The following is a 25,701-nucleotide window of genomic DNA, read 5'->3' as shown; positions in this document are numbered from 1 at the left end:
AAGATTTGTATGGTAGCACTGCACTGCCTGGCTCTTGAACCAAAACAGTAAATTAGCCCCAGAGCAGAACTGAAACACTGAACAAATAAAATAAAACAAGAGTTCAAAAATAAATGTAATACAGTATTTTACCTTGAGCTGGTTCAACTTGTGTGAATACATTTCTTTATCTAAAAAAACTATCTTAGAAAATAATTGTCTCCAACTCAACAGATCGAGAAATATGGATAAAACCCCTCCAAAAATCTGAATAAATAGAATGTTTATGGTTGTTAAAAATCTAATCTCGGTTTTGTTTTTTGTACAACAGATACACACGTGAGCTTCAGGCCTCTAATGTCAGGCACTTGTAATGTAAAGTTAGAGTTTAAATTAACTGGTTTGAATACCAAAAGAAACACCCAAAAGTGTAAATTAAACCATTTATTTTTAATAAAAATGTAGTAATTTTGAGATATTTACAGAAATGTTTGCACTGTGGCTCTTCTGCCTGCCTGTCCATCCATCTCCCATCAGAGCACGAGGGTCCGCAACCTTTCCCCAGCACATACCTGCAGATCCTCCTTAGGGTATCACTCACAGTTCTGGGTCAGCTTGCATTGACGGACATTGATCATACACAGACCAGCATAACATGGGGGTGTAGGTGGGCCTCGGTAGTGAACTTTACCGGCAACATGAATAACTTCAACTGGATTCAGTAAGCATTGCAAGTAGCGACAACACTCACTGTCACTGTGCTAAAGAACCTGAGCAGCATATTTATTATACACATCTGCTTAACGCTACGATTTCCAATTTTATATCATCCTTTGTTGGTGCTTTTTTTTTTAGCCTTGTTCAATAGTACAGCAGGAGATAAACACAAAAGGAAGAGAGAGAGGGGAAGACATGCAGGAGAGGGCCACTGCAGTTAGGACAGAGGCTTTGTTCCCGTTTTACCAGGTGAGCTCCGGATTTTCTATTTTTATTATGTTTAACATGTTCTCTCCCTCCTACGTTCACTTTTCACTGTTTTAATACCATTCTCTTCAGTCGGCTGCTAAAACAAAGGCGAAAATTGCATAAAAAAGAGGAGGAGAACCGTAGTGGCGCGTCCTAAAACCCGGAAGTAAACTCCTTTCGGTTCCTTCGTGAAAAACCAATGCAATTTCTCCATAGGATTCAGGAAAATAGCTCGAAATAAGGTCTGCGGTTGACACACATTTAAGAGACGGATCACGTTTTGTTCAGCCGGATAATCTCCACATGTCTACCCTACTTTTATAATTTTCGAATCATAAATCTAGTCGCCAGAAGCAAAATGCTAACGTTATGCTATAAACGAACTACAGCAGAGTCGCTGCTTCAACGTCACGCCGACTTAAGATCCATATTCAAAACTACAGATTCAAAATTGTACAAGTTGAAGCGTTTGTTTTAACAGTTTGCAGGAGGCAGACCTTGCTTTCAAGCAGAACACGGGGGAAAAAAACTTAGGAGTGTTTACGTGTTCGGTGTGTAATAATGTTGTTACGGTTGAGTGAAGGAAGCAGAACCGAAATCCAGATAACGCTGAAAATGCCTTTATTTCAAGGATAAATAAAAATAACTTGGACACAACCGAACACCCACCGGTGAACTCAGTCACAAACAAAAGACGAACCAACACTGAACACAGGAAGAGACAAGACTAAATACAGGGAGGGGTAATCACAAGACGAGAAACAGGTGAACAGGTGAACACAATCAGACAATTAGACACACCAGGGAAACTAACGACAGGGGAAACACACAGGAAGAAGGACCAGACAATACACAAGGAGGAAAACACCCATAACCAGACATACAAAACTACAAGTGTGACATAACATGAGAATCCTGACAGATGTAAAACGGCCTCGACAACTTCTGTAGTCCTATTCAGCCACTTGTTAACAACCATTGTTTTTCAGACACGTAAACTCTTCAAAAATCACCAGTGGGGTCACAGCTGATGTATTTAATGTCGTAGAACAAAACGTGATCTGTCCCTTCAATTTGTCTCAACCACAGACCTTATTTCCAGCTATTTTCCAAACCCCTATGGAGAAATCCCATTGCTTTTTGTCGAAGGAACCGGCAGTGGTAAAAATGCTAGCTTACTTCCGGGTTTTAGGACACGTCACTGCGGTTCTCTATTCTTACCTACCCTACCTTTAACATTGCACTGTATAAAACCAAAACTTAAACGTGTGTAACTCATCCCCATCCAACCATGAATTTAGATCACTCAGCCTCTATATGAACCATTTTTTTTTTTTAGATGTAATAGCATTTTTTATTTTACAAACTCTGCTCCCATCACTGCTTCTCTGGCTTCCTGTTCCCGGCACTTTGTATTCAGCAGCCTCGTCTCTGACTGACCAACTTGTTGGTGAAACAAGGGGCAGCACAGACCGCTGGGCAATCAGGTCGGAAAGACCAGTGAAGCGAAAGAGGTCAGAGAGAGGAAGTGACCACAACGCTACTGTGTCCGCTCCTTCCAATAAAAGTTGCCTGCACATGAAGGGCCCTCGGGGATGAAGTCACATTAGGACAACTTTCTTCATTTCTTACTTCTGTTTGAATTCTAAAATACACCACGCAAACGTCTCCTCTTGCCTCTTGGGATTTAAAACTCACCGTGAAGAATGAAAGCTCTTAATGTCGCCTGCCTCTTTGATTAGTCGACTGCTCAGAAGCTTGAACTGTATTCTCTTCAGTCTGGTTCTTATCTCGCTGTTCCACTCTGTCTTTCATCTTGTGGCTCAGAAGTCGATCAGACACAAAGACGTGTCTCTTGGGAGTGTCTGGGAAAAATCACAGAAAGTGACGAGTTTCAGCAGGGCGTGTGAGGTTGGAGCATGATGGGATGTGGGGTTTTAAAAGCTGAAGCTCTTTTGAAGAGGCAGTTTAGGGTTTTTAAGAAGTTTCACTGAGATCTGTAGAAGCTGGGAGATGTGAAGGATACTCCAAAACATGCACCACCAGTATTGTCTTTGAGATGTCAGTAGCATGTAACTGTCTGTAAAAGGTTTCCAAATGACCTTTTCCATATGTTATCTTTCAGCTTAGGAATTACCACCAAAGCAGGAAACTTGTGAAGACAGTGGCTCAGTCAGTAGGGGATTGGACTGTGAGCCGTAGGGTCGCCGGTTCAAGTCCCCGACCACCTAAAAAATGGAGTGTGGACTGCTACTTGGAGAGGTCCCAGTTCACCTCCTGCCCTGCCGTGGTGCCCTTGAGCAAGGCACCGGACACCCCCCTTCCCCCCCTCACTCACATTGCTGTACAATAGCTGCCCACTGCTCCTAGTACTAGACTCCTGGTACTAGGATGGGTTAAAAGCAGAGAACACATTTCACTGTGTGCTCTGCATGTGTGACCATTAAAGAGGGTTTCATCCCTCCCAATATTTTAAAATGTAAAGACCTGATTTAGCCTAAGATAGTTTTGATCTGACTTGTGTCCTCTATTAACAGATGATATTTAAATGAATAAATACTGTATTTCTATCTTACTTTCAGCAGTTTGCAGATAAACTCTGTGTTGTTAAAAAAAAGTAGCTTTCAATCAAATAACAAGATTTGTATTTGTAAGTGGATTTTACACCTTATGTCAATTTGTTCTTATCACTTAAACAATTTGGAAGGAGCCAGCAAAAGCTGTTCCAAGTATTGAACCTCTTACCAACCCAACTTCACATCTGTGTGTTATCAGGTGAGAAGGTGAGAACCCTTACTTTAATGACACGCTTCATTACCGATGTACAGGATGTAGAAATAGCATGTTGTCACCACCGAGGCAGACTATTAGATTGGACACAGTTACTCTTCCACATGCTTTGGAGATACATGTAATATTTGATTGCCTTAACAACTAGGGAAACTCTATCTGCCAGGAGATGTGCATGCATGTATTAAGCATGATTGATGTGCACTTCAATGTCATGCACATTAATGGGAATACATGTTTTCAAGAAAGAAGCTCTGCTGCTGTTCCTTTTTTTATTGTTTCCTGTCATTGAACATGAATACTTAATGAAGGCATCTCATGACTAAAGCCTACGCACACAGCAGACACCAGGGTTGCAGATATGGACACCGCTACTGCAGACACAATACTCACTATTAATAACCAGATAACAGACACATTGCTATTGTTTTTGGAGACTATGCAGACTGATGCTGAGAGATTACACAGGATACGTTGCAAATGTGTTAGCATGTTAGCATGACAGAGAGTTGTTGGGTTTATTCGAGGCGTTTGTGGTCCAACCGGGTCTCTCTCTCGTCGCCTGATGAAGTTGCAGAGCTTCATTCCCGGGCATAAATCCTTGTGCAAACTACATCGTCTGCCCCGAAAGTCTGCAGGAAACAAAAAGATAATCGTAGATTTGAGATAAATGATAGTGAGTACCCATTACAGCCAGCTGGCAAAGAAATGTTAAATTAGCTTCATTAGCTTCAAGCTGTTTTACATCTTCAACAAACACCTGTTATAGTCAGTCTCAGAGGCCTTAACATGCTCCAAGTACTTGTTGCATGCAAGTAAGAATATAATGCCCTCATAATTTTGAAGTGATTTGAGGCCAGTCTGTTTTGGCCAAATAATGTATTTGAACCAGGCTTTACGTTTTTGCCAAAGTGCACTTTGTGAATTACTTTTTTTAACGTACCTCAAGATTGTTAAAAATAAACATGAGACAATTGCCCCAGAGAGCGTTGCTACCTGTTGGTATCTGAATTTCCTCCAAATTGACCGATCTGTTACCCAAACTGTTCTTCCTGAATTGTCTCACTGGTAACAGACACATACAAACATAAACCCCCAGTATCAGGTTTCAAGAGCACAGGTTGAGGACTGATTTTGGACTAAAATTGTGCTACTAGACTAGAGCCAATAATCCGACATACAAATTTACAACATTCGCATTGGATGCCTTTGAGTACAGATTGTCAAAGTGTGTAAACCATGTCCTCAATCGTATTAATTATAATGCTAAGGCTTCAAAGAAATGCAAGACGAGACGGTGTGTATGTGGCCGTTCAATCCATTAGATGTCATTTAGACTCGATCTTTTGAAGCACACTGGACCCTACAAGTCTAAGCGCTTTTCTAATTCCCTCTAAACACCTTTTTAAAGAAGTCTATGGTTTTAATTTGAAATGTCTTGTTTGGAGATTGTTGGGTTATGACAGTCTCCCCACATTTTCACAGGATGAGGCATGTAAACATGTCAAATAAATCCTATGATGTGTGTGTAATAGCATCACAGTCAAAACGATGGCCATCAATGTAGGTCATACTGTTGATGATGAAACCAGAAGAAACTGCTTCAAAACGTAATCATGCGTCCCTTAAGATCCACAATACCAAGCTTTCAGTGACTGAGTCCAATCGTCTGATGTGCCGTCATCTTTTCGTTTTATTTCAGGCTGACGAAGCCGGAGAAAATCCACACGACTTTGCCCTTTAAAGTGTTTGCAGACTAAACCAATTAAACGGATTATGCAAATCGTATGGAAATGTGTCCCACTTACAGTGTGAACTGCCACAGACAATCAGACCGTTGCTTTATGATCGCTAGTGCTCCTTTGAGGCTGAAGCTCTGCAGTTGTTGGTTTTGTCTCTTTGTCTGGAGGCTTTATGGAAACAGATAGATATGATTCAGATGCAGACACTGTTTGTTTTGGGTTTTCTAGTTTGTTTGTCCCAAGAGAAATAGGTTGTCTGGTTCCAAATATGATTCATGCCCGCTTTTTTATGAAGAGGCTTAAACATCCCTCAGGAGTTTAATGATACAGTATTTATTTCTGTGTCACAGTCCAACGCATTTGAAAAGATGTTGTGTGGTTTGCAGTTTTATCTCCAATACTTTTTATGAGCAGGTTTATTTATGCTACGCTGTGATGTTGTTTTCCAACTGATGTCGAGATATTTGGTTAATTGCAAATGGGCTATATAATACTTAAAATAGCAGTCAAATATTAACAAAAAAGTGTACATGTTGCACTTATTATGCAATAATAATAATAATAATAATAATAATAATACATGTTATTTATGTAGCAATTTTCCTGGCGCTTTCGAGGACAACTCCTGCTTCTAAATACTTCCAGACCGGACGAGCGCTAAGTATATTTTCTGCTAAAGATGCACTGTCATTTTCTAATTTGAAGAAAGCGCTCACAGCAAGGTGCAGACTATTTTGGGCTTCAATACACGTCTTGTAAAAATCAAACAAGTTGTTCTGCTCCGTGCCAATATTTATGCTTTAATCCTTAAAGGATGCTTCTGCTTCTGGAGGCATCCTTGTCATACTTAAAGTACAAATATAACGTGTTTTGACTAATGCTGACTATTTCTTAGACTAGAAATTCTTCCACATCTAGAGGTTGTATTTGGAGGAAGAAAAACTCTTAGAAAAAACTGCAGGCATGAAATATAAACAGTGAACACAACGTTAAAGATTGTGGAGTATGTGTTCAGTTTGAGAAGCTATTTAAAGCACATCTTTGGTCCTTTTGTCTTCATCTGTTTGAAAGTCTGCAAAGCAATGTTCACACTGCAGGCATTAATGTTAATTTAAAAATAATGCTTTTATCGTATCCATATTTCTACCTTGATATGTTGCATCTTTTATGTCGGGCATAACAGAATAACTGTCATTTGAAATATAAAGAAAAGAGTAAGGTCTTCACATTATTGCTGCTTCCCCCTGCTCACCATTCAGGCTTTACAATAATGACTTGTTCATCAGTTACCGTAATTTTCGGACTATAAGCCGCTCCTGAATATAAACCGCAGCAGCGGCATACCACTCTCGGTTCCACTTTTACTTTTGCGCGCTACCTGTCTCACTCTTTTCCGGCCTCCAGCTTTTCCTGCTGGAACCCGCCGCTTAAAGGTGGGGGGCGCGGACCGGCCATAGAGCCCATAGAGTTAAAGGTGTTGGCCGTTAGCTGTAAAAATCCATAGATTAGCCGCACCGTTATATAAAACGCAGCGTCGAAAAATAGGGGAAAAGGCGCGGCTTATAGTCCGAAAATTACGGTACTTTGTTATTAATTTAACAGTTATATCCTTTCCCTTCCATTTCCTTTTCCTTTCTTACTGTCCATAATGCCTGAAAGGACAGGATCAAGCTGCTGTCCTAAACTAGGCCATCTGTCTCAGGTGAATCATGACGATGAAGATGTACTTGTCAGTGTTGACAGGACAACAAGCTGCAAAACCAATTACCTATCTTATAACGGGCTTTTCTGTGCCAATACTAAAAAGAAAAAAGGTCAAATTGGGACTCGACAAGCTGCTCTGTCAACACGATCTATCCTGGGGTTGTTCTGACGGTGTAACAGCAGGGAGGACAGAGGTGAGAAGAGCAGAGAAGCACAGATCAATCTCCATTAGTGCCTGCTTGCATCAGCTCCTCCAGGGCAGAGTGTCACCAGAGAGGCAGGCGCTGTGACACATTTGATCACGCCAACACTAGAATCTGTTCTGCCTTTCTCTAAACAACAATGATCTTCAAGTGGGTTAGCATCAGAGATGGAACAAGTCCACACATCCTTTACTCAAGTAGAAGTACAGATACTCGTGTTTAAAAATACTCCGGTAAAAGTAGAAGTACTGACTAAACTTCTTTACTCAAGTAAAAGTAAAGAAGTATGGGCTTTGAAATGTACTTAAAGTGGACCTATCATGCTATATTTGAATAATATATTGTAGGGCCATACCTATATAAAACATGTCTGTGAAGTATTTTTTTCAAAATACCAAACAGATCATGCATTTTAGCCATGCCTCATTTCACTCTATTTGCTCTATTCCAGCCCTGTTTTTGCAAGGGCTGATTCTGCTTTTGTGGCAGACTACAGCGCCACTTACAGGCCTGGCATATGTACTACAGCGTCTCCAGCGCTTTCGAGCGATCTCTCATTCCCCTGATAGGTGGAGAGTTGCCCATACTGTATAGGCGGAGCACCCCTTTTATGACGTCAGAAAAATTCAAATAATAATCAGCTCCGTTGCAGCCCCGTTTTTAGAGATTTGGGTATGGAGGAAAGGAGAGAGGGTTGTGTTTTCTGACACTTGGTGAGTTCCCTGACACACCGGGGACACATATTCATGTATAAAAGACGTACAAGAGTGCATTTTGCATGATAGGTCCCCTTTAAGTAAAAAGTACCCATAACTAGCATCTGTTTTAAAGAGTACCTGACCTCCCTTTATATTAATAGAACAATAATGTCATTGTTAGCTAATGAATGTTTCCATAGTGAACAACGGCAACATGACAACGTTTTCATTGGTCCCTCTTCTTTAGAGAAGACCAGGAAATGATGGATACACGGATCGTGTTCAAATCAATAGGCACGCAATGACTCTAAATAATAATGATCACGCCACCAAACACACATTCAACTAAAGGAACCAGCCTGTTTGGGAAATGTGAGAAGTAGAAAGTACAGGTATTAGTGTTCAAAATGTAAGAAGTAAAAGTAAAAAGTTATCAGAAAAATGAGTAGTGGAGTAAAGTAATGATACCAGGAAAAAATGTACTTAAGTGCAGAAACAAAGTATTTGTACTCCACTACTTCCCACCTTAGCATTGAGATTAGCATTGAAGATACAACTCAAGCTGCTTGAAATTCTGGCTTGTATTATAAAGCTTTGCAAACATCCTGTGTTTACTTCTTCAGTAGCTACACCTTCTGTATTGTTGTTAAGAGCTCTTGCCTTTTGGACATTCATCTCACAAGTACTCGAGGAACAACAGAGCAAAGCGTGGGAGCGCTGAGAGAGAAAAAGCTGTTGAGTCCCTGAGAACTCTTCCTCACTTGGACGGCTCTCTTGCACTTCGTTCGAGGGGCTTTAGACCCATTGACTTGTGCCTATATTAATCTGGCTAAATACTGGGGGTATTACTGCGATGTCAGCGTAGCAGCTCCCTCTTGTTCTCCTTTCAACATCTCTCCGCGGGGTGGATGAAAGCTCGGCTCCTTGGGAAACGGGCCCTCTCCTTTCCCTTACGGATGAATCTCCTTGGTGACTCCCTGCCTCGTTTCATTAAAACATTTCAAGTACACTAGCTGCTCGTGAAATCCCATTTTAATGCAACTGATGTCTTTAGGGTCTCCATGGGAACAAGCCATGTAACAGACCAACCATACAGATTAGCTACCCATCAGATCTTAGACTCCTTGTGCTTAAAGGTCTCCTATTATACTATTTTTAGGCATATATTATAGGTCTCAGATATATAAAAAACATGTCACACCCATTCTAGCCATGCCTCATACTCTCTATTTCAGCCCTGTTAGTGAAGTGCTGATTCTGGCTCCATAGCTCATGCAGGACACATATTTATGTATACAAGACATCAAAAAGTGCATTTTGCATAATAGGGGACCTTTAACATAACATCATGGGGCAAGCACTTTAATACTTGTGTTTGCCTAGTCTTTGTTGGTCCTCACCCTGAAACAAGATTTAATTTATCTACTGATGCTTTTGCCTTTTTTTCACTTTCCTCAGCATCAATCTTTCATCGAGAAGATGAGTCATTTCCGTGCGCTCACCAGTATGAGCTCATCTCCGCTCAGCTCTCGGGTCCAGTAGGTTTTGGGGCCGTTGCCGTCCACCAGAGTCTGCTTACAGACCATCTTGTTCTCCGTCTCCCAGGTGGCGAGGCTCTGCAGAGAGAGAGAGACTCTGAGGTCAGTAAGGTAAAAACACGTTAGCAACGCATGTCCTTTAAAAGGTCACCTAATGGGCCGTAAGTGCACCAACAGTGATGTCAAAGCGTACTGATACATCCTGACAACACTTCTGCATCAAGGTGACAAGTTAGAGCTTATTAATATGACGAAGTAAAGCAAAACATGTAGGCACGGTCGCTCGTAATTATGAACTTATAGAGTTTTATCTCCTGAATCTACAGCTCCGAATCTACGGCAAGTTGTTCTTCGTTAGAACAAAGCTGCAACCCCCCCGGACTGTAAAGTAAAGTCAATGCAGAAGTGCTTGGGACGACTCAGGTCAGATTCTAAAGAGGTCTATAAGAACATGACCCTACCGTTCACTTGATTTATTACCTCACTAACATTTTATGATGAGTTTATGATCTCAATTGCTTGCGTCAAATCTTCTTCATTACAGCATGTTATTCATTTCGTAAAATGTTGTCTAAAATAGATGTATGAAGCATGAAGCGCTTTAGGGGCGGGGTTACCCTTTGATTGACATTTCACCACGTGGTGTTGTCTAGTTTCAATCCGTGTTTGTGTTTAATATCTTTGAGGTTTATAAGTGTGTTCTCAGTTTATTAAAGTTTAATTTAATATGTTTGTTCGCCGTCTTGTTCAGTGTTTGGTGAGACTTGCACCATCTCGTGTCACATCTGTTTCCAAAATGGTGACTGGAACTGCAAATGCTCCGTGTTTTCATTATGAGCAACACATTTCACATACAGGTAATCATACCATCCATCGCTAATAGAAACATGTATAATATTGCAGCATAAGCCCAGCATAAGGTCTTATGACAAGTATTTAATGACCTCTGAACATCTGTCACTTCCTAATGAGCCTGGTTCATATATAATATATTATTTTCCAGTGGAGTCTTAAGCAGACTGAGACTGAAAAAACACATCTTCTTTTCCCCTCCGTCTGGTAATTAGCTTCGATAATATTTCAAATGACATCAACAGAACTGCTCAGACTTTCAGACTAATAACTCTTAAAGGAGCCGGACTACGTGACCCTGTTTCTCTTATTTGTGGTTACAGAGAGCATTTATCATATTGGTCAGCTTAGGGCCCATTAACTACACTCGTATGTCATTACCTCAACTGTCTGATGACACAGTTTCCCAATCAAGTCTTTGGCCCAAAGTTTACTTTTCTATTCACATTTCTGTTTAATTATTTCCAAAGTGTTGGCTTCATGTTGCTCTGATTATGTTTTCCCACACTGCTAAACTTTTTTATTTTCCCTCAAACCATCACCAGAGACTTTTAAGCTATTGATCCCACTCCAAAGGCCTGGATCTGATCAAAACATAACATTAATATCCAACTAAATTAATGTCTGGATAGGCCTCTAAAAACCATATTTCTTCCAGCATTTTCTTGCATATTTGTAATGCTGCTCAGACAATTCACTTGATAATTTGTGCACAACTGCTCTGTGTTTCGCAGAGCAGCAGGCCCAGCTTCTCATAGGCAACTGTTAATCACCATATCAAAGGTAAGCAAAGCCATCATGGATCCCTGCAGGCTGCCGTCTACAGGCTTTGCCAAGCTGAACAACAGCTGGGCTTTTCTGCTGCTCTCCCTCCGATTTTTTCTTGTAATAAAGCCAGAACCCAAAGAGTCGATTAGCTACGGCTCCATTTTAGCGTTAGCATCAGTCTCAGCCTCTGACTTGGATGGATTTTCTCTCATTCTCTCTGTTGCACATTAAGACTAATTCTCACACATCGTCTTTTGCTTCCAGATTACACGCGAGAGCTTGTGCACACACATTTGAGACCAAGACAAATGTATCCTCCATTTGTTTTGTTTTTACCAATCCAGTTTGTTTCTGCAGCTTTTTTATTTATCTGAACATCTGCTGCCTTTGGCTTTTGTTCAGTCGCTTAGACTTACGTTGCTTATCAGACACAAACAGTGTGTCAGGAGAACATCTCATTTCCTGCTTGGTTTAAAAATGTTAATTTGGATTTGACTAAAAAATAACACACTCCCTCCCTCCTGGACTCATCTCTTCCCACAGTTTGATCACATTATCTCTCTCAAGTCATCGCTTGTTCATCACTTTTCCAACTCTCAGCGTGCCTTAGGACAAAACTATGAGGAACAGCTGCTCTTTATCGAATCAACTCGTATTTAAACAAGTGAAAAATGCAACGAACAAGTGGTGAAGATATGCAGAAGTGCCTTCAGCAAGTCTTTCTCTGACATTACAGAACATTAAAAATAACAAAATTCACCACTTCCTAAATGATGGATTTCCATAAGAAGCTACCTCTTGCTACCTTGGGTGCTAGTGAATTAATTTCAGTTTTCCGCACAAACACTGCGCTAGTGGATTGTCAAAGGGGGAGCCTCGTTGCGGGGAAATTATACAGATGGCTAGTCCGCCCCTGAACTTTTATATGCAAACGTTATTATTAATAATAATAAAAAAAATAAAAAAAATCTATTTTTTTAAATTATTATAATTTTTTTAATTTTCCATTTTTATTTTGTAATCATCTCGCGACCCCCACTTTGGGAACCCCTGCCTTAGAGATGGCTGTTCATTTTTTCCGGCAAAGTTTGTTTTAATTATGTGTTTTGCTAGCTATCCTAATTAATATCATAGTTTAAAAAAAAACGTTATATTAAGGAGGTATTGTGCTAACCAAGCAAGCTAGCCAACATTAGCTGTTAGCTTATGTTGCTATGGTCAGTTCTGTCTCCAATCAACCAAGATAGCGACCCTCTAACTCAAGGCTTCTAAACAGTACTCTAAGAAAGGGTTATGTTGCAGTGTTTACGTGAAATTCTTGTACGCAGTCTATGTTTAAAAAAATACTCTGGAAACAATTCAAAATCAATTAGGTGCAACCACATCAATATAACTGCAAATATGTCACGTCCAACAATGGATGATGTCAGAGACAATATATTGTGTCCGTTCAATTGCCTTACATTTTGAGTGACTTCAAAATAACTCGAGGAGCAGACCGAATGACAAAGACTTTTCCTGCCTTTAAAATAATGGGACACAGATTCTGCAAAGGGCACTTCAAATGTTTCCCCCTGCATATGAGAATCAGTCCAAAGCATCAGTCTTCCTAATCTCTTCTCCCAACAGATTATTTTAAATGTTGCCGTCGGCATGTTCCTGCCGTTCCATGTTAAATGACACCCTTGAAATCTCACTTGAGTCGCAGCTGTTCTGGAAAATACATTCATAACTTTTATCCATTTACCTCCATCCTCACTGAGGCGTCTGAGCTTCACATATTACCTCAAATATTACATTACAGGATCTCCTGTTGGGGCTAAATGCATTATTTGCCTTCGTCTCAGAATGTAATGCAACTCTCTAGTGGATAAGTCAAATATTTGTATGTACAAGCTTTGTTTCAAATCTTTATTCACACGACATCTCTGCCATGTTTGCCTGTACATCAAAGGTGTCAAACTCAAGGCCCGGGGGCCAAATCCAGCCCGCGACTTCATTTTATGTGGCCCCACAAGAGCTTGCAAAGAATGTAATATATTTGTTATACGGTTACATGGCGATTTACAGAAGCACGTTCCCCATACATGGAGCACAATGCACCTCAAATTTGATTTTGTTTCTCAGATTTGACTTTTTTTCAAAATGTTACTTTTTTTTTCAAAATGTCGTTTAAAATGATTTTGTGACATGCACACTGAAGAGACTTAAAATGATTTGCTCTAGACTTCTGCTTTCAGACGTAGTTAATTATGAAGTTATTACCCTAGCCGATAATAATCCAATGCAGAGGCAATGATGTAATATATAATACATTATTTTATATATTAAATATTTATATATGTATTTTTATATAGTCTTAAAGTTACAACCGGCCCTTTGAGTGCAACCATAATGCGAATGTGGCTGTGATGGAATTGAGTTAGACACCCCTGCTGTACATGTAACGCAAACAGCAACGGCTCTGTTTTGCCTGGATTTTTTGTATGTTGGAAATTAGGATGAGCAGTGCAGAGGAAAAACGGCTCCACCTCAATCACTGTTCTATTATTTGACAATTCACAAGACAGCAACATCTCTTGTGCTCATGTTTGTCTGCCACCTATAAACCTCCACACTTCAGATCAGGTAAATCACTTTATCATGACTTTCTCTCTTCAATCAATTAGTGTCTGTTCCTCTGGTTCTCGTATCACTGTCTCCTCCAGTAAGTGAGAGGGGGGGGGGGGGCTCTGATCCCACCACTCAGATTAACTGGAGCTCTGTAACCTTATGGCAGAGCTAATCTACCCTTTGCTCTTTGCCAGGCACAGTTCAGCCTGTAATCCCTTTAACCACAAAGGCCCAAACACACTGAGGGCTGTCCTGCCTGAGAGTCCGCCAACACCCGACACCCCCCCACCCACCCACATGGCACATGTGTCAGTGGGCGCTGCCTCCTGCAGGTTCAGCTCCATTCTTGCATATGATTGCAACACAAGGGCCCAATATGCTTGTTGCTGAGAGCCACCTCCATAAATCTTCTTGGTAATAAAACAAAATCTATTATACAGACAGACATGAGGAGTATTACAGGTCTGTGACGCCGGCAGCTCCTTGCTTCAATATGAGGGCGTTTGCATCCACCTCAGATGAGCTGTGGAGTGAATGTAGCTCGTTGAACAAAGTCTCCTAATTTAAAAATGATGCCATGTGAAATGTTTCACTTGTACTGACAAACCCACCAGAAGAATAACCAACTCTTAGATACTCTGTTTAATTCAGCGTTTTTCAGCTCACTCTTTTGGTTTTCCATCCCACATCTTTCCTTAAATCTGCTATACATTTGGTTTTTAACGACATTTGAACACATCTCGCAGATTTGGTGCAACATTATCTTTCAATTCGATTTGTTCTGGCCATCTGATGACTATACATCAATTTATGGCAATAACCGAGTTATAAATTGGCTCAACGCTTCGATAATAGCTTAAAGCCTCTTGAACCTCAGAATCTTTAAATAACATCTCTAAATGTATTTCCCTCCCGTGTGCTGCAGCAAAGAGACAGTGTCACTGTTCAAACACCTTCTGTGAGGCTGCTGCTCCAACCCCGACAAGTAAATGTGGCAAATGTGTGATGACAAGTTGTCTTGAGGCGTCATGTGGCGTCACAAAGCCACTCTGCGCGTCATGTCTAGCCTTGCCCAGTACCCAGCATGCCCCAGGGCACAGACAGACGCACCCACACTGTCTCCTCCTAGGAGCAGAAATAGGTCAAGTCGCCCTGACTGCAACACGTAGTTTAGCCTTAAAAATAACAGATAAAGACAAACGTACTGTTCAGGTATTAGCTATTGAATGCTCTTTTGCAAACTCCAACGATGCATGTTGATATAAATGTAAAAAAGAGATCCACTCTAAATTAATTATGTATTCACATAACCAGAGGGGCTTTGTGGTTCCAAGAAAACACATATCTCCAATATCTCAGGCTTTTGGATGAAATCTTAAGTGGTGATTGCACGCAATTACACATTTTTCCCTTTTCAATGTGAAATATTTCTTCTCCACAAGCATTTATATCACTGCTTTCTGTTGCCAAAGAATTCTCCAGGACGCCACTTTTCTGTTTTCATACATTTCAGCAGAGAAACAGAAACTCTTCAGCCTGTTAGCTATCTTAAGTGTTTTGTGTAAGGCGTTGCAGTGCCTTACTCAAGGACACTTGAGCAAGTCGCAGCAGAAACATCAAGTAAACTCATCTTGACATCTTGAGTTGTTTACCCGCCGTGTGACCTCACTGATACTAAACAACACTCATCTTCTCTCTAGCTCAGACACAGGTTGCTATGCAGTATAGAGATAAGCAGATGTCAGCGTCTGGATTATTATGGCAAAATATCTCGTGAACAAAAGTGACTCAGTGGCAGCAAGTTTTCATTTTGGAGCGCTGACTTCCTTCATTGTTTATAGACAATGACATAGTTGAGGGGAATTGACTGCTGCGTTCAAATGGGAAAGCTAGAGTTAGAGATTTCTAACACCTCTGCTCAACAGACATAATGATTGATTACTTGTTTGTCTTTCTTCATGACTTCCTTATGATGTTGCAATATACATTATGTCACATCAATAGGTGGCTTATTATAAAGAAATTAACTTTACGAAGCAATTTAGAAAGTTATGAGTGAAAAGACTTCTTGCTTTGACACAATATGTAATGACAGACGATGGGTAGCTTTATGAATGTAATCGTAATATGTTTACACATTATAAAACTCAACAATCTTCTGCCTTGTGAGCTTTATTTGATACTACCTACCTCACATGTTACATAAAAGTCTCAGTGTTGAGATCATATCAGAGGTGTCTTAAGAAGACAGTTTACTCTCATTACATGTAACATAGCACAGTGTTTGTGTCACAACAACACTTTATTTGAATTTGAATTTCCTTCTATACATTTTACAGTCATTTTAGCCAAATTTGTAATGAGTTCAGAGAGTTCAGAAGACTTTGAAAATATTTTTTTTTAAAGAGTAGCTTACTTTCTTAACCTGTCTATCTGACTGTCTTTCAGGGTGTGAAATCCCCTCAGGGCCTGAAGAGGTTCAGAGAGAAACTCTCCTCCCAACTGAAGCTGCCCTTAATCCAGCTTCAGACGTGAGGATGATACCGAGTGATGAAACTGTGAGAAGGTATTAATTTTTCATTCAACCCTCATCAACAATAGCGTGCGTAAAGCTTTGAAGACCTTTGACACACACACACACACACACACACACACACACACACACACACACACACACACACACACACACACACACACACACACACACACACACACACACACACACACACACACACACACACACACACACACACACACACACACACACATACACATACACATACACACACATACACACATACACACATACACACACACACACACACACACACATACCATGTATACATCACTTCAGGGGACATTACATTGACTTACATGCATTTCCTGGAGACTTATCCTAACCTTAACCATAACCAACACATGCCTTACCCTAAACCTAACCAAGTCTTCACCCGAAAATTAATGATTCCCCTTATGGGGACCTCCATTATGTCCCCATAAGGGAGGCGAGTCCCCACACGTGACTGTGTAAACAGATTTAGGTCCCCACAAGTCTAGTAATGCTAGGCCACACACACACACACACACACACACACACACACACACACACACACACACACACACACACACACACACACACACACACACACACATACAGAATGAAGTGAAAAGATACAGGTTACTTTACATATGTGTAGATGTTAAGTACCGGTAGATGTTATGGATTAAGTGTTCCCTTTGTGAAAACTGAATAATGTGTTCATAGATTTTAATGATACATTTTTTGCAGGGAATTTAAGATTGTGACTTAATCATACCTTCTCTGTAGGCTACCTGTCCACACACACATTGTCTTGTTTGGTCATTGTGAAGACATAGCCTAAGTCTCATCTGTCTCTAACCATAATTACAACGTTTTTTTTTATCCAAAACCACAATCAAAAACTAAACATCATCATACCAAACATTAGCTGCCTTTAGCTTAGCGGTGGTGACAGCCATGCAACCTTTGTCATTATAGCCTAAATAGTCAGAATTGGTTCATATAGTTAGTACAGAAAGAAGGGAAACAATGCCAGCCTGGACATCAGGAGAAATACATATGAACATCCAAAACACACATTACGTTTGTTGTATAAGAGCTAAAACACACAGGTACAGTATGGCGCTTCAAGCTGCGAGTGTTACTGCTATTCTAAACTATAAAGCGTATAACCAATTGAGTATCAGTGTGTTTAAATATGTGTTTGAGCAGTACTGATTTGATTCTACCTTGCATTTCCTTCCGTCCACCGTCTCCTCATCATACTCTTCCCCGACTTGGAAGTTGATCTCGGTGGTGCGCACGGTGGTGGAGGTTTTGATGTAGAACTTATCTCCGTCCTGGCGGATCTCCACGTGGGGGTTGGAGGCCGCGGCCACCGCCACCTTCCTCAACATGGTGTTCACTCCTGACCGGGAAGAAAAATCAGAGCAACACCAGCGAATAAACAGGTCAGTGTCACCATTTAATACGATCTGTTTAGTTATTAGAGGGGCAATAGTTGGATGCTTCACTGCCTAGTTTGAAATATCCTGTGGGATGTTTTAAGGTTGGGTTTCACTACCCACGACTCCACAATTGTAACATGTTTTAAAACAAGGTAGTTGTTAATCAGCCAAGGAGACTTTGATGTTATTAGAGTTTATAACAGCATTACAGTTCTGATTGGGTAGCTATTGGAGTATGAATATGATTGTGTGTTCTTAATAGGCCACATTGTCACATAGAAAGCCTAATACCCTTTGTTTTTTAAAGGCACGCAAATATGGAAAAGTGTCTGTGTGTAATTCAAAATGTGGAATATGTTCATGCATAATACTGAAAGTGAGAGATTAATCACTACAAAAGGAAGATGAGGCGTCTTTTGTTCTTTTAGTGCCAATAGTTTCACAGAAGCATTTTCCAGTTTGTCCTGTGGTCTCTCTAATCTGCTTTACCCTCGACCCCGCCCACATTTAGACTCTCCGGGCCCTCATGCCAGCTTCTATCAGACTCTAAACCTCAAATATAGTGGCCCATGCTGGCTGCACGTCTCATTGTATTTCTGTGTACGCTGAACAGGAACGTCTCCCAGCCCTAAATGTTAACAAAGAATGACAGGAATCTAGAAAAAATAAATCTCAATAAATACACTTTGGCTCTGACTGAACAATTTCTCCTAACTGAGAGAAATCTGGGCAATTTGGGCACTGAGGTTTGTGTAGGGGATTATTCAGCCATGTCTAAAAGAACAAGTATGAACTGTTGAGGATGTCAGGGCAGGTTAACACTGTGTTTCCTTTTGTTTGGTAGCTGTAGGAGAGGGGATCCTGCTTATGGCATTAACCACTCTGGTGGCAACATTTTGGAGTGACTGGTGTCCCCCTGCACGGCCATCTGGCTTTGTGTCCTGCCAAAGTATTTTATTTGACTGGCTTCATATATTCTATATACTCTCTATATATATTGAGTTTTCTACCAAAGGAAATAACTGGATGTATAAAAAGCCAATATCATTGCTAACAAGATCAAGTGTTCGAGCCCTTATTACAACTAGTGGAATTTAATAAATTGACTTAAGGTTGGTACAATTTTGACGTACTTGTACTTTAACTGGGTATTTTCATTGTATGCAACATTATACTTCTACTCCTATTCATTTTGGAAGCTAATATTTTACTTTTTCTCCATTACATTTATTTGACAGCTTCAGTTAATAAATATTTTCAGATTATAAGTAAACTAATAAATACATCTTTGACATAACATTGGTTAAAGAATCCAGCAGTGTGTGCCCCACCTTTCCCAGACACTTTAATGCGTCAATAATCATTATCAAGTTATCTATTTGATTCTGAAATTGCGCTTATTGAGTACTTCGAGTACAAGTACAATTTTGACTTTTACTTGTAATAGAATATTTGTACAATTGAGTAATGCTATTTTTCAAGTATAAAATGTAAGTAGTTCTTTGAGCACTGCTTGTTAGTCCTTAGAGATAAAAAAAAACCGTGGTGTTGCTCTTTAAACCCACAGGCATAAAAACATTTTAATTAAGACAGCTTACACTCGACCCCACCCACGATCAGAGGGATATCACCATGGCATTTTACAGCATTAAATATGTAAGAACATCAGTGAGCCTGAGCAGTTTATCAGCGTTTCGAAAAATTGACATCTTCTCAAAATTGAATTAACCCACATTTGTGTTTGACGTTTTTATCCAAAGCAATGGTAAAAGCGAATAAGTCTGCCACAAAAATGTTTACAAGCAGGCAATAGTAAGGACCACATGTTCTCACAGAAACCTGTTTAACCCTCCTATTGTCTTCGTTTTCCCCCCTTGCTTTGGTGTTCACGGTCAAATGTGACCGGTCCTGTTTTAACTGCTATTACATTAACACAAAAAACATTAATCATCACCAAATTTCATTTAACACCTTTTCAAACTGTAAATATTGTATCAGAATACTGGTATACATGAAAAACTGCAGTAAATATACAAAGAATAGACACTGAACATGTATTGCGTGTGCCAGGTGTGATCCATGTGGGGGGATGGGCACAAAAGAGCGGGAAATGTGCTAAGTTGTGTGTGTGTGTGTGTGTGTGTGTGTGTGTGTGTGTGTGTGTGTGTGTGTGTGTCTGTGTGTGTGTGTGTGTGTGTGTGTGTGTGTGTGTGTGTGTGTGTGTGTGTGTGTGTGTGTGTGTGTGTGTGTGTGTGTGTGTGTGTGTGTGTGTGTGTGTGTGTGTGTGTGTGTGTGTGTGTGTGTGTGTGTGTGTGTGTGTGGGTCAAAAAGCCTTAATGCAATCGAATGTAAAACAAAAAGTTACGATTGATGAAAGTAGTAAATCGGTAAGATTTGACCTGAAGACAACAGGAGGGTTCAAGATAATTTCCTCCAGCACTATTAACCAAGTCTAAGATAATCCCAATGCTTGTATTTCAAAATGTTCTCTTCAATGTGCGTCTCTTAAATTCACTCCCCATTAACTCAGTGTCAAAATGGTTCCTTACTTGTGCAGAATTGTTGCACTCCTCTTTGATCAAATGCAGACACACATGCCTGCTCTCAATTAGCAGTGTGTGAGTCTGATCAGCTCGTACAGCTCTGTTCGCTGTGCTTCCTGCACCCTGGATAAACTGTAGGGGAACCTCTGATAATTACGGAGATGTTGATGGAGACTGGCGGCGCTGCAGAACTGGAATCCACCGTTTAGCCGCAGCTCCCCATTGACCATTGAGTCCTTATGTAAGAGCAACGAGTGATGGGCACCAGCAGATGTGGGTAATGTGTTCATGAATGGATGAGGTGTTAAACAGGAGAGTGAATGGTTTTTACTTGGATGTAATGTATAGTGAAACTGGAGAGATGCTGGCTCATGGAGCTGGAATTAAAAGGAATCATTGGAAGTGGGGTGGTTGTCTTTGTGAGGCTACTTTTGTGAATCATCAAAACTGATTATTTCTTCATTCACTTTTAAAATGGATGGGTTTTAGGGTGATATTTGAAGGGGTTCATCAATGATTGTTGGTGTTGAAGAGAACTGTGATTTACAGAATAAGGCTTGCATTAATCTATATTTTTTACATTCTCAACGAATCCATTGAAAAGACCAAAATCAACATTGCATTAGTGCACGTCTAAATCATTGTCTCCACTACTCTGTACTCAGCCCCAATCCCATTCATTCTTATTGAGGATGTAAACGGTTTGTTTCAGTTCAGTAATACATGCTTTGATTTCTACCACAAGGTTTAAACATGACCTAATACAGCTGGAGAGTGTAAATCCAGCCGGCATAACAATGTGCTTTTGCCGGGGACTTTTTCTTGTTGTGATTAATACACATTTGGTATTTACAGTAGAAGGCTGGTGTATTTGGGATTTATTCAAAATAAACTACAGAACCCCGGTTAATAAAAAGGAATGACGTAGTGACCTAAGGCAAATGTTACTCTTGTATGTGTAAGGCAATACTTCATGGTGGAATACCAGGGTTCTTACGGTCATTAAAAACCTAGAAAAGTCATGGAAATTCAAAATGCTAATTCCAGGCCCTGGAAAAGTTTTGGAAAACAATATTTTTTCTAAAGTTTTGGAAAAGTCATAGAAATGTAACTAAAGTTGCATCAAATATAATTAATTTTTTATCAAATCGCCGACATAGTAATATTATAATGATAATACATACTGTATGGTATAGTAATGAAACGTAAAATGGCATTTAGCTGACGAGGTATTTTGCTGGTGAGAGATTTTAGTTGCTTTAGCGTGTAGAAGCTAGTAAGCCTACTGTGGCGGCTCAATCCCCAGTTACGCTTGAGTCGCCGAGAGGCTAAACTTGGCTATAAACTGTGACGCGGTTTTCGAAGAGAAAGTCCATATAGAAGCAATATAGTTTTAAGGATATTTAATAAACAAAATCAAAACATAGTAACTATGGACAAAACGGTCAACAGAAAAAAGGACAGCACAAGCTCACCCTCTGTCATCCCACTCGACATGAAACAGGTGACTTAAATAGACAAACCACACCCATGTGACAATTACCGGAAGTGCTCAACAAACAAATAAAAGTGACGTAAACAAATAATAATAATAATACAAATAATGAACTTGGGCTAAGTAGCATTATGGCAGGTACACCTACTATTTGATTTGTTTTAGATAGGCACAACATGTTTCATATGCAGACCTTATTTTCCTGTTCCATGTTAAAATAAACCATTTTCAGTGGTACCGCTGAGACAGTAATGTTTTTGGTCAATTAGGTAAAGGTCATGGAGAAGTCATTGAAAATCATTAGTGAAAAAGTGTATGAACCCTGGAATAGATGTATGGTTTTTGTTGTCGATAGGAACAATGTAGAAGAAACGGTATTAGGGGTTATTTAAAGAGCCTTTTTATAGCTAGACATGCCCTCAGATACTCAAGAAATCTCTCATGTGTGCAGCAGCCTGAACAAACAATAAAACTGATATTTGTTTATTCTTTACAAAGAAAAAAATGTCTATATTCCAACTTATCTTTCCCAGATTTGACTAAAAAGGGATGATACATGTCTAAAACTTCTACTCATCCTCCTGTTTGGTGTCAACAGTTCCTGGAGAATAGTTGAAGCTGCTCCCCGTGCTCCCAGTGGGATTTATCCCTAAAGATTTCAACATGTTTCTAAAGGCCCACGAACCCTTTTGATGTGTCCTGTCGGTTTGAGCGTTCCCGGCGTGACCAAACGCTGCACAACAATGTCGTGACCCAGTTAAACGGGTCCAAATCTAACCATCACAATCATCAGAGAGGACTGGGAAGAATGAAAAAGATAGGACACAAGAGAGGGACTGGGCTCCAGAGACCTCCCCTGGCATTCCTAATGCATGCCCTACTTAAATGCTTTACATGAATAATGTTGTGCCCCCCCCCCTTCCCTTCTTCGTGTAACAATACCACGTCTGTTTAGGCTGGAATTCAGAATCCAGTGTTTCATATCTCCTGGAAAGCAGCATCTCCCCGAAGATCTCTGCGGTCACTTTCTCAGGACAAAACCGTGTTGTTGGGAGTCAGGCGTGACATTCTCCGAGAACAAGGACAGCCTATTTTTTCAATAAGGACATGATGGATAGTCAACCTCGTGCAGGGATGAAGCACTGGATAAGGAGGGGTGAGAGAAGAGAGAGGAGAGGAGAGGAGAGGAAGAACGAGGCTTACCCAGGGCTTTGAGAAGTTCATCAAAATTCTCACTCCTCTTCATCTTCCAGGTGCCGGCAAAGTTAGGCATGTCTGCTGAGGCTGAGCGCTGCAGAAAGAAACCTGTTCCTCGTCCTGATGCCTCTGTCTCTCTGTGTCTCTCTGTGTCTCTCTCTTCTCTCTGTCTCTCTGTGTCTCTGTCTCTCTGTGTCTCTCTCTGTCCCTCTGTGTCTCTCTCTGTCTCGCTTCTCTCTGTCTCGCTTCTCTCTGTCTCGCTTCTCTCTGTCTCTCTGTTTCTCTGTCTCTGTGTCTCTCTCTCTGTCTCTCTTTCTCGCTTCTCTCTGTCTCTCTTCTCTCTGTCTCTCTGTCTCAGTGTCTCACCCTCTTCCTCCTTCCCTGTCTCCTCTGCTGCTGCTGCTGCTGGGCTCAGCCTCTCGTTCACCAAAGTGTTTTTTAATTTTTTTTCTCTTCACACACACTCTCTTGCTCCGTCCGTGTGTCTTCGAGTGCCGGCTGCAGTCTCGTCTTCAGCTCTTTTATAGCTTGTGTCTCTAATGGGAGTCAGAGGACGTCCCTCCCCCTGAACGCTCTGTCCCATTAACACAGACTGACGTGTCTGCTCTCCCCGGGGATCAACACAACTGAATTCATTCCTTCAGAGCGTATTTAGAGTGCTTTACTTTTTTAAATAACTCCTTATTGAATCACTTCTTTTTTATTTTGAAGTTGGCTTTTATTGTTGTTGACATATATTGGCAAAATAGCTATTTTAGGAGTAGTAATAAAATGATCTTACTTTGTTCAAAATTATGAATTGACAGAACAAAGTTTATTAAGCTCTAATAACTTTTTTTTAATAACATCCTCAGTCAAAGTGTTCCTGATTTGGATATTACATTTAATTATATATACCATTTTCAAACACGTTATACTGTGTCTGTGGATGTTTCCTGGTCTTTCTCTACTCTCTTTTGCTCTGCACAGTTGACTAAATAATGTTTGAGTCATAAACACAGATCAAAGATATGTTCCTTTGTTTATTCCTCTCAGGCAGACACATGGAAAGAGTGCATTTACTACAAACACATTGAATTGTTTTCTATTAATTATGTATTTTAATGTAAAGTTTGATCATCTGGGGCATTGTCCCTTCTCTGAATGTGCAGTAAATGGAACTTGAAGTCTGCGTTGTGGACTAAAATGGTGCAATATATTTCCAGTATGTTATCAAAGTGCCTCGAACACGGATCAAAGAAGAGGTTTGTTGGACTGATTGTAAATGCTATGGATGTTTTTTTGTTGATCCTAACTACCACTCGGGCTTTAACAATGTTTTTATTATGTACGCATTGGGTTACATTATGTATGTAAGGGAATCAGCGTGATAATGTTTTCCCTCTGTAGAGCCTAGACATCGCTTAGTGTTGCATGCTGTAGTTAGAAAGATACAGTCGTGCCCTTTAGGAAAGGGTCACCACTCAGACCAACAGGTAGCAGCATGATGGAAGAGAGAACGTGAAGCTGGGCTGAAGTCTAACATCGATCTCATTAAATGGGTTTGAACTGTTATTAATTGTTGATTGACATTACATCATGTGAATGGAATTATACTCATAAAAATGTGTATCACTGGCCAGATATGAACAAAGCATTTATTAGATTTTATAAACCACTCAACTATATTCTAATACTCCACAATTTTATATTCAAGCAGGTTGTTTCCACTGACTCAAAACTTGGTAGGTAGGTAGGGTAGGGTAGGGTAGGGAGGGAGGGAGAGAGGGAGGGAGAGAGAGAGAGAGAGAGAGGTAGAGAGAGAGATAGAGAGAGAGATAGAGAGAGAGAGGTAGGCAGAGAGAGAGATAGATAGATAGATAGATAGATAGATAGATAGATAGATAGAGATATATATATATATAGAGAGAGAGGGACGGACAGACGGACGGACGGACAGAGAGACAGACAGACAGACAGACAGTCAGACATACATACAGACAGACAGACAGACAGACAGACAGACAGACAGACAGACAGACAGACAGACAGACAGACAGACAGACAGACAGACAGACAGACAGACAGACAGACAGACAGACAGACAGACATAGAGACAGACAGACAGACAGACATAGAGACAGACAGACAGACAGACAGACAGACAGACAGACATAGAGACAGACAGACAGACAGACATACATAGAGACAGACAGACAGACAGACAGACAGACAGACATACATAGAGACAGACAGACAGACAGACAGACAGACAGACAGACGGACGCATATTTTGTGTTCTCTTCTCGAAGCACTTTATTTTGTCATTTCAAAGATAATGACCACGGAAGTCCTGCTTCCCTTCAGCACGCTGCAGCTAATGTCATTACATCAGGTTCATTACCCACTGTTATTATTACCCTGAAAAGGCGAATGAATCACTTGGTTTAAAAATAGCAGCGCTCTGATCAGAACTGCCTGCAGGACCAACGAACAGAAAGAAGCTTGAAAGAGAAATTATAAAGTTCCAGATGAGGCCGGAAGAAGATAAGTGCTCGGTGCTCATATGGTTGCTTTTATGATTAATCTCCCTGCTTAACATTTATTAAAAAGTATAATGATGTTGTCCCCCAGTCAGAGCTGG

General features: G+C 40.4%; 1 protein-coding gene across 1 annotated transcript; it reads right to left on the bottom strand.

Annotated features, from left to right (window-relative positions):
• Positions 1 to 3,996: 3,996 nt before the first annotated feature.
• On the bottom strand, positions 3,997 to 23,592 carry crabp1a (cellular retinoic acid binding protein 1a). Its single transcript, XM_079680261.1, has 4 exons — positions 23,085 to 23,592; positions 17,625 to 17,803; positions 9,585 to 9,698; positions 3,997 to 4,367 (listed from the first exon to the last, which is right to left on the bottom strand). The coding sequence occupies exons 1-4, from the start codon at positions 23,152 to 23,154 to the stop codon at positions 4,317 to 4,319; spliced, it is 414 nt and encodes a 137-aa protein (XP_079536387.1). The 5' UTR covers positions 23,155 to 23,592; the 3' UTR covers positions 3,997 to 4,316.
• Positions 23,593 to 25,701: the final 2,109 nt, after the last annotated feature.

The sequence above is a fragment of the Notothenia rossii genome, assembly GCF_949606895.1.
Source record: "Notothenia rossii genome assembly, chromosome: 5".
Taxonomy (NCBI): domain Eukaryota; kingdom Metazoa; phylum Chordata; class Actinopteri; order Perciformes; family Nototheniidae; genus Notothenia; species Notothenia rossii.
Note: the sequence above shows the minus strand (reverse complement) of the source record. Positions and strands in the feature narration are given on the sequence as shown.